Consider the following 13550-nt stretch of genomic DNA (forward strand, 5'->3'; position numbering starts at 1 on the left):
ACCTTCTCTTGTTCTTGTTGCATCACTGTCACAGCTCAGTCAACTGTTTGTGTTGCAGCTCACACTTTTCCTTTAATTATCACTCACTTCCAAATGGCACTGACAAGTAAAGAAATGCCCTGGACTTCCTTCTGTTTACACAAACAAAACCCCACGCTTAGTAAGAAAGAACACACAAAACACATGCACGCAGATGAACTGACTCGAGTGTGTTCGTGTGTGTGTGCGTGTGCAAGACAGGAAGAGAGAGTTGGGGAAAAAAACTAATATTATGCAAAAATAGGTTGTAATTCTCCACAACAACTGTTCCTCCTTGTCATTTAGCTTTCTGTGGGTGGCCACAGTTACCAATGCATTCTCCTGTGACACACATGCTGGAGAGCTGGGAAGCTTTTCCACTCTCTGTCACTGTTTCTGAATTTTAGATTGAACTGTTTTTACATGAAACTTGACAGGACAAAAACATTTTAATTCAACTTTTTCTCTCTTACAAAACAGAACTGTACTTTTAGCGTGTTTATACGCTACCATTCTAAGGTTTGGGGTCAGTGTGATTTTTAAGAAAATAATCCTTTTATAATCCAAGGATGCATTAAATTGGTCAAACGTGAGAGTAAAGACTTTTATATTGTTACAACAAAAAAACACAAATATTTTCACAACAGTTTTTTTGAGCTCTAAATCAGTAGGCTATATTAGAATGATTTCTGAAGGATCATGTGACACTGAAGACTGCTGAATATTAAGTTAAAGGGATAGTTCACCCAAAAATGAAAATTTTGTCATCATTTACTCACCCTCAAGTTGTTTCAAACCTGTAAGAATTTCTTTTTTCTGCTGAACACAAAAGAAGATATTTTGAAAAATGTCTGTAACCAAACAGTTGATGGACCCCATTGACTTCCATAGTAGGAAAAAAAAATACTATGGAAGTCAATGGGATCCATCAACTGTTTGGTTACAGACATTTTTCAAAATATCTTCTTTTGTGTTCAGCAGAAAATAGAAATTCTTACAGGTTTGAAACAACTTGAGGGTGAGTAAATGATGACAGAATTTTCATTTTTGGGTGAACTATCCCTTTAAGGTGAACATAACTTCGTCTGTCAAAAACATAAAATATACTTCCAACCACAAACTTTTGAAAGATAATGTATATATTGAACGGACGCTACTTCAACATGGTCATGTGACAAAAATGTAATAAACTACTATTTAAAACTCTTATAATATGTAAGACCATAGGATAATGCCTATTCTTTCACATACTATTTTTAAAGAACGTATGCCTGAAGTATGCAGTAAATGTCCAGTATTCAATAAATAGTAAGCTTGTATTCCATCGCAAACATAGCCAGATTGAGTGCTAATGTCTGGGTTGATGTTTGCACCTCAGACACTCCTTTGACTTTTGACCTCTGACCTTTCACACGCCTGCTTTTCATTAACACCACCAACCATTTTAATTGATTTTTTTTTTTTTTTTTTTTCAAATGTTGTCTGTTTATTTGAACTGTTCATAACCTGATCATTGTTTTCTCTCATTTTATCTAACACATTATTAAGTCAAATTGTTTTGGTTTACCGCACTGCAAATCACTGGAGTCCAGAAGTGACTCAGTCTTTGCCTCTTTCTCATAGTGTATATATGGATGACATACGTTTTTGAGAGAACCACTCGTTCATATGGTTTAAATTACAGGGTATTATATGCAGACACAGAACAAAACATCTTTTTTTATTATTTATGAAATGTTGAATGGTTTAAATGATATATCCAGGTCTGTATTATATTCCATTTGAATGTATTTTTCATATGTTGGGTTTGTATTGTATAGGGCTGATAAAACATGCCAAAGTTGGCTCTGTGGGATTGCACGTGATCCAGTGGTGCGTATTGCCCTCTAGAGTTTGGAGTTAGAATTACATCCTTATAGGAATCCCTTCTGCCAAAATAAATAAATAAAACTACAATGCTGTGATGAAAGCCAAAGTAGGGGAGTTTGGACTGGATATTATGTTTTAAAGCCTGCTAAATTTACTGACCATAATTAACATGAACATTTCATTTTTAGAGAGGATTTTGACGAGGAAGGTTTCTGCCAGCCGTACAGAGGGATTGCGTGTGCTCGCTTCATAGGAAACAGGAGTATCTTCGTAGACTCACTGCAGATGCAGGGCGAGATTGAGACCCAAATCACAGGTAGTCCTCCAAAGAAACATTCAATCCTTTCAAAATTTGTTTTTTTCCTGTGTCACAATATGAGGTAAATCTGGCTCTGGCTATATTGTACAGTTCAACCGAAACGCAGCTGATTAAATCAAAACAGCTAGCTTGTGTGCTCTTTAAATTACCCTGTAAATTCCATGCTACATGAGTATAGTATCATTCAGTAATCATTCATTCAATATCATTCAGTACCATCTTATATATGTGCCATGGTATGACATCAGATACCATCACTACACTACAGCACCGCCCACCTTACTGTTTTTTAAGAGAGAGTTTGAGGTTATTTTTTCCATGGCTAAATCTTAGTATCATGCACATGTTAACTGGCCTAAGTTTTTTGTTTTTGGGGAAAAAGTTTTCAATTGTAGCCATTTAAGAACACAGGCATTCACTGTGGTTAGAGTGAGCAGGCAATTTGTTTTTGAATCGCACAACTTCTTGCGAAACCGCAACAATTCACTGGAACTTTTGTCTCTTTGTTGTTTGTGTGTAAGATATCATTTCCCTCGAATACACGAGTCCACAATGGCGCATTCCTGTTTTCAAATCTGGAAAAAACACTGTATAAAAGACTTAAATCTGTTTTATTCCCAGCGGCGTTCACTATGATTGGCACCTCCAATCACCTGTCAGATCGCTGCTCCCAGTTCGCTATTCCCTCCCTGTGCCATTTTGCCTTCCCAACATGTGACCGCAGCTCTGGCATGGATAAACCACGGGATTTATGCAAGGACGAGTGTGAGATTCTGGAAAACGACCTGTGTAAGACCGAGTACATCATCGCTCGCTCCAACCCTCTCATCCTCAAACGTCTCAAACTGCCCAACTGTGAAGACCTTGCCGCTTCGGACAGCCCCGATGCTGCCAACTGCATGAGAATAGGCATTCCAATAGCTGAGACCATAATTAAAAGTAAGTATTTTGTGTAGTTAAAAAAAAGATTTGACATTTTATAGAAAATGAAATAAATTCTCTTCGTTTCTCCTATTTTAGGCCACAAATGTTACAACAACAGTGGTTCAGACTACCGCGGCACAGTCAGCGTGACTAAATCTGGTCGACAGTGTCAACCATGGAACTCGCAGTATCCCCACAGCCACACCTTCCTGGCCATGCGTTACCCAGAGCTCAACGGGGGACATTCCTATTGTCGCAACCCTGGCAACAAGCACGACGCTCCCTGGTGCTTCACCCTAGATGAGAGTGTGCGCATGGAGCTCTGCGATATTCCTCCATGTGGTGAGACGCCCTGCTTGTATTGACATGCTACACTCAGTGCCGGGCCTCCCTATACGCAAAATACGCAACTTAATGTGTAGGGCCCCTGAACCACCAGGGGGTCCCCTTGCTCTCAAAACTGACAAAAGTTCAAATATTCTTTCGCAAAATAGCTCTGATATGATAACTGGGTGCCAGCCACTGATCGAACATGCATGTAATGAGATCAAGAGCAAGATTACAGAAAGTGTTTTACACACTATTTTGAAAATTAGTATGCAGTATGGTATAGTTAGCGATATGATATATAGTCATTCTTGGGTAATCTGTGGATGATTTTACTCCAAAACACATTTTTATTGTTGTCAAAACAGAATTATCATATTTAGTAAAAAAAAAACATTTAATGTATTGCTTGTCCTCAGATTTGCCAAAGCATGGGGGCAGCAGTATGGGGATCCTGTACATCCTGGTACCAAGCGTGGCTATACCGCTGGCCATCGCCCTGCTGTTCTTCTTCATTTGTGTGTGCCGAAACAACCAGAAAGCCTCGCGTCCACCAGCGCCACGCCAGCCCAAACCCGTCCGTGGCCAGAACGTGGAGATGTCCATGCTCACGGCCTACAAACCAAAGGTGAGATGTTACTGCTAACAGATCAGAACTAACTCTGAGTGATCATTTGAAATTTTTCAGCAACTTCACTTGCCACCCACAATCCAGTCGCTAAATGCTTGGTAATAAATGTTTAAGTCATTACTGATTGGCCTAATTCCTTTAGTGAATCGGGTGGTAAAACAACACAGACCACACGTGATAAATAAACAACGCTATCAGCGCACCGATTTCGATTTTTATTCTTACACTTTTTGTCCATTGGAATTGTGGGGCATTCCCATAAGGTTTGAATTAGTGTGCATTCCTGGGTGATGGGGTGGGGTTAAGGGGGCTGCACAAACAGGAGGCAAAATGGCAGGAGGGATGCACATATGGAGGCAATCTCTTCCAGGCCCGTAGAGGAATCTAAAAATAATCATATTGTTATCATTCCACATGGATCATTCAAAGCAGATTCAAATGAGATTTTCGCTTGAAAATAGTTTTTCCCTGCTTTTTTCATCTTGGTCACTGATTAAAGGGACATTTTTACAAACAAATATTTTGAAGAGATGATGCTAGTCCCAGTCAGTTCCAGTATAAATCAGACCTTTTGACACCATGAAGTGATGTTTGTATCTATAACACATTGAGACCTCTCATCTACAGTCTCAGCTGCAGCCCAAAGTTCAAACTAAGGTCATACAAAGGTCATACACTCACTCAAGTAATATCCAAAACAGGGATGAGACATGTTTAGCCTCAGGCAGAGTTGACGCTAACACGAAACAGCTGCTTCTTTCAACAAAAAAGAGACTCTTATCTTTTATTTGGCAGTATTCATGTCTCCTTTAAATGTAGCGGTGTAGCTTTTATCATTTTTTTTATTATTTCCTGTTTCATGATCCAGAGTCTTGTCCAAACCAATCCCACAGCATTGTGCATGTTCCTTACATCTATATCACGCATATAGGGGATAAAAGAGTATAGAATCATAGTGACTGTCGTGTAAGTGGTAAGGCCGCGTCTGCCAAGCACATAAATGACAGTCAGATTATTTTAAGAGCAAACAGATTTTACGCATGTCTGTGGTCAGTGGTTGAGGTTGTAACGTCTTGTGTTTCAGCAACAGAGCAAAAGATGAAAGAATAAGGCTAAAACTGCTACTATGAATTTAAACTAACAAAAAAGATCAATCTGGCATGTATATGCGATGGCAAATTTACCACCCCATACTTACCTTTCTATTTCCTTCTCTTCTCTAGAGTAAAGCCAAAGAGCTTCCTCTGTCTGCAGTGCGCTTCATGGAGGAGTTGGGCGAGAGCTCCTTTGGTAAGATCTACAAAGGCCACCTGTACCTGCCAGGCATGGAACACGCTCAGCTAGTGGCCATAAAAACACTGAAGGACATCTCAAGTGCACAACACTGGGAGGATTTCCAGCAGGAAGCATCTGTCCTGGCAGAACTTCATCATCCCAATGTGGTTTGTCTTCTGGGTGTCGTGACCCAAGAGCAGCCTGTCTGCATGCTCTTCGAGTTCCTGGCCCAAGGGGACCTCCACGAATTCCTCATCATGCGCTCTCCCCATTCAGATGTGGGCTGCAGCAGCGACGAAGACGGTACCGTCAAGTCCAGCCTCGACCATGCGGACTTCCTGCACATGGCCATTCAGGTCGCAGCCGGGATGGAGTACCTCGCAAGCCATTTTTTCGTCCACAAAGACCTTGCGGCGAGAAACATCCTGGTTGGTGAGCAGCTCCACATCAAGATCTCTGATCTAGGCTTGTCGAGAGATATCTACGCCTCTGATTATTTCAGAGTCCAGCCCAAAACGCTCCTTCCTATTCGCTGGATGTCAGTGGAGGCCATCGTTTACGGGAAGTACACCACAGACTCTGACATTTGGGCGTTCGGTGTGGTTCTGTGGGAGATCTTCAGCTTCGGCCTGCAGCCCTATTACGGTTTCAGCAACCAGGAAGTGATAGAGATGGTGCGGAAAAAGCAGCTGCTGCCCTGCCCGGAGGATTGCCCTCCTCGCATGTATGCTCTGATGACAGAGTGCTGGCAGGAGGGTCCCGCTCGCAGGCCCAGATTTAAAGACATACACAGCCGACTGCGTGCTTGGGAGGGGCTGTCTTCCCACGCCAGCTCCAGCACACCATCTGGAGGCAATGCCACCACCCAGACTACCTCTCTGAGCGCCAGCCCCGTCAGCAACCTCAGCAGCCCGCGCTACGCCGGATACATCTACGGAGCTCCGCAGACCCTCCCGCCGGGACAAATCGCGGGCTTCATGGCTCCGATGCCACAGAACCAGCGTTTTATACCTGTGAACGGATACCCTATCCCACCTGGCTATGCTGCCTTCCCAGCAGCCCATTTCGCCACATCTCAGGGCCCTCCACAGGTGGTGCAACACTGCCCTCCGCCAAAGAGCCGGTCGCCCAGCAGCGCCAGCGGCTCAACCAGCACGGGTCACGTGACCAGCGTCCCCTCCACAGGCTCTAATCATGACGCCAACACACCCTTGCTTTCTCATTGTGTCACTCTGACGCCCATGACAGCAATGACGGGCGGCACAATGCCAGTTTTTGGACATTTTGCACAGAAGGCCATGCAAATAGACCAAAGTCAGGCAGCGCTGCTGGCTGACACTAACAGACTGATGTACAGTGAATCCATCATTACTGCCGATTTATGAATACATGATGTTTTGTCCTGTATATTGATAATTATTGATATTTTAATGTTTTTTTCTTCTTCCTTGTAAATATAAAATAGCCTGAACAAAATGCGAAATTTTATATTTTAATGTTGTTTTATAAATGTGTCTTAAAGGAAACTTGTATATTCACATATTCTCTGTGAAGCTTCATGCCACTTTTTTCGGCTCAATATGACTAAACGTGGCAGAACAGCCTTAAAATGTCCTTTTTTTTTTTTTTTCTCCAACCAGTGATGATGCCCTTTCAAGGTTATTTTCGACAGAGCTGTTGCTTTGTCATCCCTTTTGACTCCTTTTTCATTCGTCGACGACTTGAAAACTTCTGAATGCCTTGGTCTCTGTGCCGTCATAGCATTTTGGACATATTGAATGAGTTGAACTGCATTAATATTGCATTGAAATCTAACCCTAAAGAAGAATTAAGGGAATCATTTTGCAAATATATATCACCAATGCCTTAATATGAAAAAAAGATGTTGCTTTAATTATGGCCACCATATGTGCCTGCATTTTATTAGGAATTCAGGCATGTGTACTTGTGGGAGACGATGTGTTCTGTGAGATTCTTCTGTTACTGTGGTGTTATTCAAATGATTTCACATCAGAGCGACGTCCGAAAGCTTAGGCAGCTGACTTGTTGCCTCGTTGCCCTGTAAGCCAATGACTTCTAGGACAACGTGTTTCGAAGGTGCCTCTTACAGCAAAGTTTTTTTAGAACTTAGGTGTTAACCAAGAAAATATTTAAATACCACAATACTAATTTCAGTCAAAACTGACTGCTAACCGCAACTTTCTGGTGTAATTTTTTTCCTTTTAGTTCAGCTGTCATGAAATCACACGCACAGGATAGTGGGACATCTTAAGCAGAAGAAGGTATCAAGACATTGGATTGAGACATGCCTTTTTGCCTTCCTACCTTCGCATGCAGCATTGTTCAGCTTTCGGATGCAGCCCAGATTATTTGGTCATTAAATGTTGCCTGTAAGGCCATAATATAGCTGAAATTCAGGTAACCAGAAGGTTTTTTTGTATACTCTATATGTGCCTTACTCAAGAGCATATTTGAAATTGCATTCGTCTAAATGAGTCGTAAACTTTTCACATCACTGTTTGGCAAAGCATATGTGAAATCTGTCTTATTAATGATGCAGAACTTTTTTCTAACATGAACTCCTCACTACCTATAGAATGTAATGCCTAAAAATTCCTCTAGAGGTCAGTGTCAATCTGCGACTCTGATTGAATGAAGTTCTTTGTATTCGTCTCACGGTAATACTGTATGTGCCTGCTATTTTTTAGCTTTCATTTGATGTTTGTTAACTTTCTTCTCTCTCTGAGTTTGTAGCTCGTTTAATCTCTTGACATTTCACGGAAACAGGGATTAAACAGATTTGATCATTTTTAGCAAGCAGCTGTATGTCACCTTCATTCTCATTTTGGTTTGTTGCTATGCAACTGTTTATTTCAAAGACACTCTTTTCCTGTGTTGAAGACAATCAAGAATTTATCTTTTATGCAGGGTACAGTGTTTTGTGGAGACATGATTGCTTGTGACCTATAAAATGCCTTTTGGACAATCTCATGATGCGTCATGACATTTCATGAACAGACGTTATGCATGAAAAACGTATTTGTAGATCAATGGTTTATTTTTATATGATTTGTCACTATTTTTCATCAATATTGCAGTCTTATTATTGTACGTCTGAACATACAGTGTGTTGACATTATAAAAGCCACTTAAAGAAACAGCTTGGTTCAATGTCATTTTTTTCTAGCGTTTTGATATGATTACAAATGAGCGTAAGTCAACATATTTTTCAAAAGTTCTATTAATGTTTTTCATCCAACATTTTATGAAATTCATCAGTGTAATTAATTACCAAATAATTAAAAAATCTATTTATATATTAAATTTTGGTCTTGGTGTCATTAAGTTTCTTTCTTCTGTTGAACACAAAAGAAGATCTTTTGAAGAATGTTGGTAATCAAACAGTTGATGGTAGCCATTGACTTCCATAGCATGAAAAAAAATACTATGGAAGTCAATGGGTGCCATCAACTGTCTGGTTACCAACATTCTTCAAAAGATCTTCTTTTGTGTTCAACAGAAGAAAGAAATTCATACAGGTTTGGAACAACATGAGGGTGAGTAAATGAAAAAAAATTCATTTCGGGGTGAACTGTGCCATTTAAATACGATTTATTGCAGAGCTTTCAACATTTGCTACCAGTAGAGGGCAGCGTAGGGTTAGTTTGGTTTCAAACATCAGGATGTTCTAGGAAAGTGCGCACTGACTGTAGGATACTTGTCTATTAAAGTGTCTGTGTGTGTATTCATGTGAATGTTTTATATTATAGAACTGCACACATTTCAAAGGTACGTCAAAAAAGAAAGTCCTTGGCATTGGATAAATAAATCTTTTAAAAAGGCTAACAAGTCCAGCATGTTTGCCAAAAGAAATGACGTACACATGACTTTATGATTACTCCCATACTCCATCCCAACAAAGAGAGAGAGAAAGAAAAAAAACCTGACCTTGAACACACAGCATTCAGCATTCAGAGGAGACGGGTTTGATGTTGGGAATGTTTTTGATCAGTTCTCTCCGGTTTCTTATCTGGAACATTCCCAGGAATGGCCATCCAGTCTCTGGCTCTGGAATGCAAATCCACAACACCAAGGCAATGTGTGTCAAAAGTGCAATTTATGAGAAAAAAACAAACATGTCCATGTTTTTTATATATATAAGTTTGTGGGTCTATTAACAGATATTTTTCCAGTTATGGACACAAATAGCTTATTTCATGGTCAGAATGTATTTGCTTTAATAAGGAAGAACCCCATGGAGGAATCAAGACTGGGGAAGCACACTTTCTTAGGATGGCACATATTTAAACATACGTTAATATGCATAATTAATATTAGATATATGATTATAATGACTTCTAATATACTAGGGATCCATGTGATATGCAAATAGGGCTGTGTATGAAAGACACTGTTATGGCTGGATTTGAATCATGAGACACCATAATGGCAGGCAGATGTGGTCCAGGTGTGCGGTTGACGGTGGGCCAGGGGAGGATCTGGGCATGACGAGAGCAGTGAACCTCAGGATGGTTATCCCAGGTGTGGGTGGAGAAAAAGGATTGTCAAAAAAAAAAAAAAAAATGTGTTATTGCTTCCAGTATGGAAATGACATAATGAAACATAACCTGGGTAAAAAGATGAGTCTACTTCGGTCTAAACTTGTGTCTGTGTCTCGAACATGATTTCATGTGAATTTTTTTTTTTTTTTTTGCACATTAGATGATACAATTATTACCCCAAATAGGCCTATATGTTATTAGAGTTAACTCTTTTTATAGCCTATACATACATTTTTGAAATCTGAAAAATGTCTGGAATTCTATAAAGATGTGTCTATATTGCATTCAAATTTGAAAGTTCTAAACTAAAAACTCTTAGTTATTAATGTTTTGTCAGAAAGTCAAACATTGGGTCAGATTAGGCTAATTGCTATTTATTTATCTTATTCCTCAATTTGCTACACAAGATAGCCTACTGCTGGAATACCAAGCTTCACTGAGTGCCCACACACACACACACACACACACCAGGTAAAGTTCAAGAACGTTGTCACATCACAACCCCACCCAAATTAAATATAGATGAAGGCCTAAAATTTTGATGAGCCCCCAAACCATAACTTGGCAGTCCTGTCTGTGTGCATTCAAAATAATCCTTTCAGTCTCCCCACAGATTAGCTTCTCTTGTTTTTACAAGAGACAGTGAGAAACAGCAAATCCTTCTGTTATGAGTAAGCATGATTATGAGATTAAGTGAAAACATTAGCATAGCGCTAACAAATGCTACAGGTGAAATGTGCTTTGATCCTGCTTATGTCTTATGTGTTCCCCCCAATACAATTATACAATGTTGTTTGGACCCCACTGACTCATTTTCTTCTTTTGTGTTCCACAGAAGAAATAAAGTCTTACAGATTTTATTTACAATGACAAGTAAAGGATGGATAAGTAAATGATGATTTGTGGGTGGACTATCCCTTTAAAACAAGTTTTAAAGAACTGCCAGTGTAAGACAAAATACACTCCAACAAAGCTTAAAATCTTATGTGGTGTATCTTCTCAAGTAAATTGTATCTTTTTGTGATTTTTCTTAGATATTTGAACCAACGCTATCTCACGACCAATTGGTACGAATTCGAACGAGTGATAAAAAGTGGGTAATTCGTACGAATTCGTACGACCTCACTCGTACGAATTTGTACGATTTGTCTAAACCCACGTGATGGGTAGGTTTAGGGGCGGGGTCAGGGGTAGGTCATTCGTATGAATTCATACGAATTGGGCAATTCGTTCAATATGTACGATTTAGCAAAAATCGTACTAATTCATACGAGTGAGGTCGTATGAATTCGAATTAGCCACCTCGTAGAATTCGTACGAATTGCCGTGAGATCAGGCTGATTTGAACTGGAAAATCAGACAAAAATACTTAATGATAATACTTCTTTTCAGCATTCTAGTGAAATCACAGAACAAAATGCAAATAATTGTGTCCTTGCTTATGATGTTTCTATACAGTGGTAATTTTGTTTTATTTAAATAAAAAAGGTATGTTATTGCTTTGTAAAGCAAAGTAGCCAATAGGAAGAAGCGCTAGATTTGAAATATGTAAATGAAGATCCTCTTTCTCTGTGTAAAGTGCCAGTCTTTTGGTTGGTACAACGGGGTCTCCCTTAAGAGCTGACCTAATTTACATCAATCATTACATCAGCTCTCTATTCCTTCCAAGTCACTGTGATTAAGCCATGGAAAGTCAACATGTGACAGGTAACCTGAAGACGATCAGTTGCTCTCCACAAATAAGTGCTGTTCCTCAAGGGCCTACTTTAGAGGAACGTCGTATAGTTGTTTTGAGTTTGTGTTGGGATGTGTGAGATGAGAGATGAGATATGGGCTATTATGAAAGAGTGAGTCATAATAATGAAAGCATTTTATATAAACTTGTTCCTATTTGTCAGTTTGGCAGAGGTATCTCTTCACAAATATGAAAGAGGAACAACAGAAAACCAAAGAGTGGGAGGACAAAGGCATTCCTAACAATGAATTAATTAAATTATGTGTAACATCCACCATACTGATCTTAGTCAGGATAGACATATTACATATTAAATTATATGGAAATGAAAACAAGAACTTCAGTGTGTGATCCTCAGTAGTTTTAGTGTATGAATCATGATTGTGTTTGATGATGTTTTTCTCTGTAACCATTTACAAAGTCGGCAAGCGTATGATACCTAGTATTTTAAAATCTGTTCTGACATCCTCACTGACATGCAACATTGAAATGTTACCTGGTGTTATTTATTATTCAGACAATACACTTCCAACTTTCCTGGGTTTGTGTGGTACCATTTCAGATTGTGTTCCTATTTATTCCCTATTAGTATGAGCAATCACTTCAAGACTGTGACTCAAAATTTTCAACTTTAACAGACCTTAGTTGTAGCCTAAGATTCATCACAAAGGTGATTGATTGGCCGTTGATGAGCATGTCACAATAAACAATCAGAGATGTTTCAGTTTTGGATTATGATAAAATAGCCAATGTAGAGTGGTTCGGCCAACCTGAAAATTGGCATCAAAATGGTTCCCTCGACAAAAAAAAAAAAAAAAAGGATTTTTCTATAGACTTTTGGATTATCACAAAAAAAGCTCTAGCTGTTATCAACAAAAGTTTATGTGACCTACAATTTTTCGTGAATACAACTTTTATGAATTTTGAAGCCTAAATACATTCGCCAGAAACTACACCATGGTCCCACGACTTCAACGTCACCAGCACTAAGATTTTGCCAACTCTTTCTGTTTTTATCTAAAAAAACATTTTCCCTGAAAGTTTGAGTTATAAAATAGTTTGTAAGAGCGCGATTATAAGCACAAGGCTGTAAAACTGGACTAAGCTTACCTGTTCGGTTTGATGATAATTTGATGTCCCCTACAGCCTCTGTAGTCCCATTTAGCCACTTGTTAGCAGCCACCTTTATCAAGACACGAGTGGGGTAATACTGATGTATTTTATGTCATAGAATAAAATGTGAAAGTGTCTTGAGCTTGAGTTTACCGCGGACCTTAAAGGGATAGTTCACCCAAAAATGAAAATTCTGTCAGTAATTACTCACCCTCATGTTGTTCCAACCCCGTAAGACTTTCGTTCATCTTCGGAACACAAATTAAGATATTTTTGATTAAATCTGAGAGTTGTCTAACTCCTCCATAGGCTTCTAAGGGACTGAAACTTGCTGGCCCAGAAAATGTATTAAAGAGATCGTTAATATAGTCCAAGTGACTCCAGTGGCTCGATCTTAAGTTTATAAAGCGACGAGAATACTTTTTGTGCGCAAAAAACAAACAAAAATAACGACTTTATTCCACTTTTCATTTCCTTCTCTCTGGGCCTCGAGTCTTTTCACGTAGTGTTTAAGCGTAGCGCGTCTGTGTTGTACGTCACCACGTATCACACATGACCAGCGTCGGCCAATAGTGAGCCTACGTGGTGACGTGCAACACAGACGCGCTGCGCTTAAACACTTTGTGTTCCGAAGATGAACGAAGGTCTTACGGGGTTGGAACAACATGAGGTTGAGTAATTACTGACAGAATTTTCATTTTTGGGTGAACTATCCCTTTAATTCAGCCATTTAACCAAAAACCCATTGACTTTGGGACGATGGAACCGAAAGTGCTA

General features: G+C 39.5%; 1 protein-coding gene across 2 annotated transcripts in view; it reads left to right on the forward strand.

Moving 5' to 3' along the window:
- ror1 (receptor tyrosine kinase-like orphan receptor 1) overlaps positions 1-8508 on the forward strand; it is a 110735-nt gene extending 102227 nt beyond the window's left edge. The window contains exons 5-10 of one of the 2 annotated variants that reach the window (XR_013822521.1): positions 2076-2203; positions 2828-3145; positions 3227-3472; positions 3877-4085; positions 5312-7460; positions 7590-8508. Coding sequence is in view for 1 of the 2 variants with exons in the window: in XM_079883567.1 (XP_079739693.1) it covers positions 2076-2203; positions 2828-3145; positions 3227-3472; positions 3877-4085; positions 5312-6748 (2338 nt within the window). In the remaining variant the exon portion in view is untranslated. Of the gene's footprint in view, positions 1-2075; positions 2204-2827; positions 3146-3226; positions 3473-3876; positions 4086-5311; positions 7494-7589 lie in introns of those variants that run through there. The other variant, XM_079883567.1, reaches the window with a different exon arrangement.
- The last annotated feature ends 5042 nt before the right edge of the window (positions 8509-13550 follow it).

This window comes from Squalius cephalus, assembly GCF_949319135.1.
Source record: "Squalius cephalus genome assembly, chromosome: 10".
In the NCBI taxonomy this organism is placed as follows: Eukaryota; Metazoa; Chordata; class Actinopteri; order Cypriniformes; family Leuciscidae; genus Squalius; species Squalius cephalus.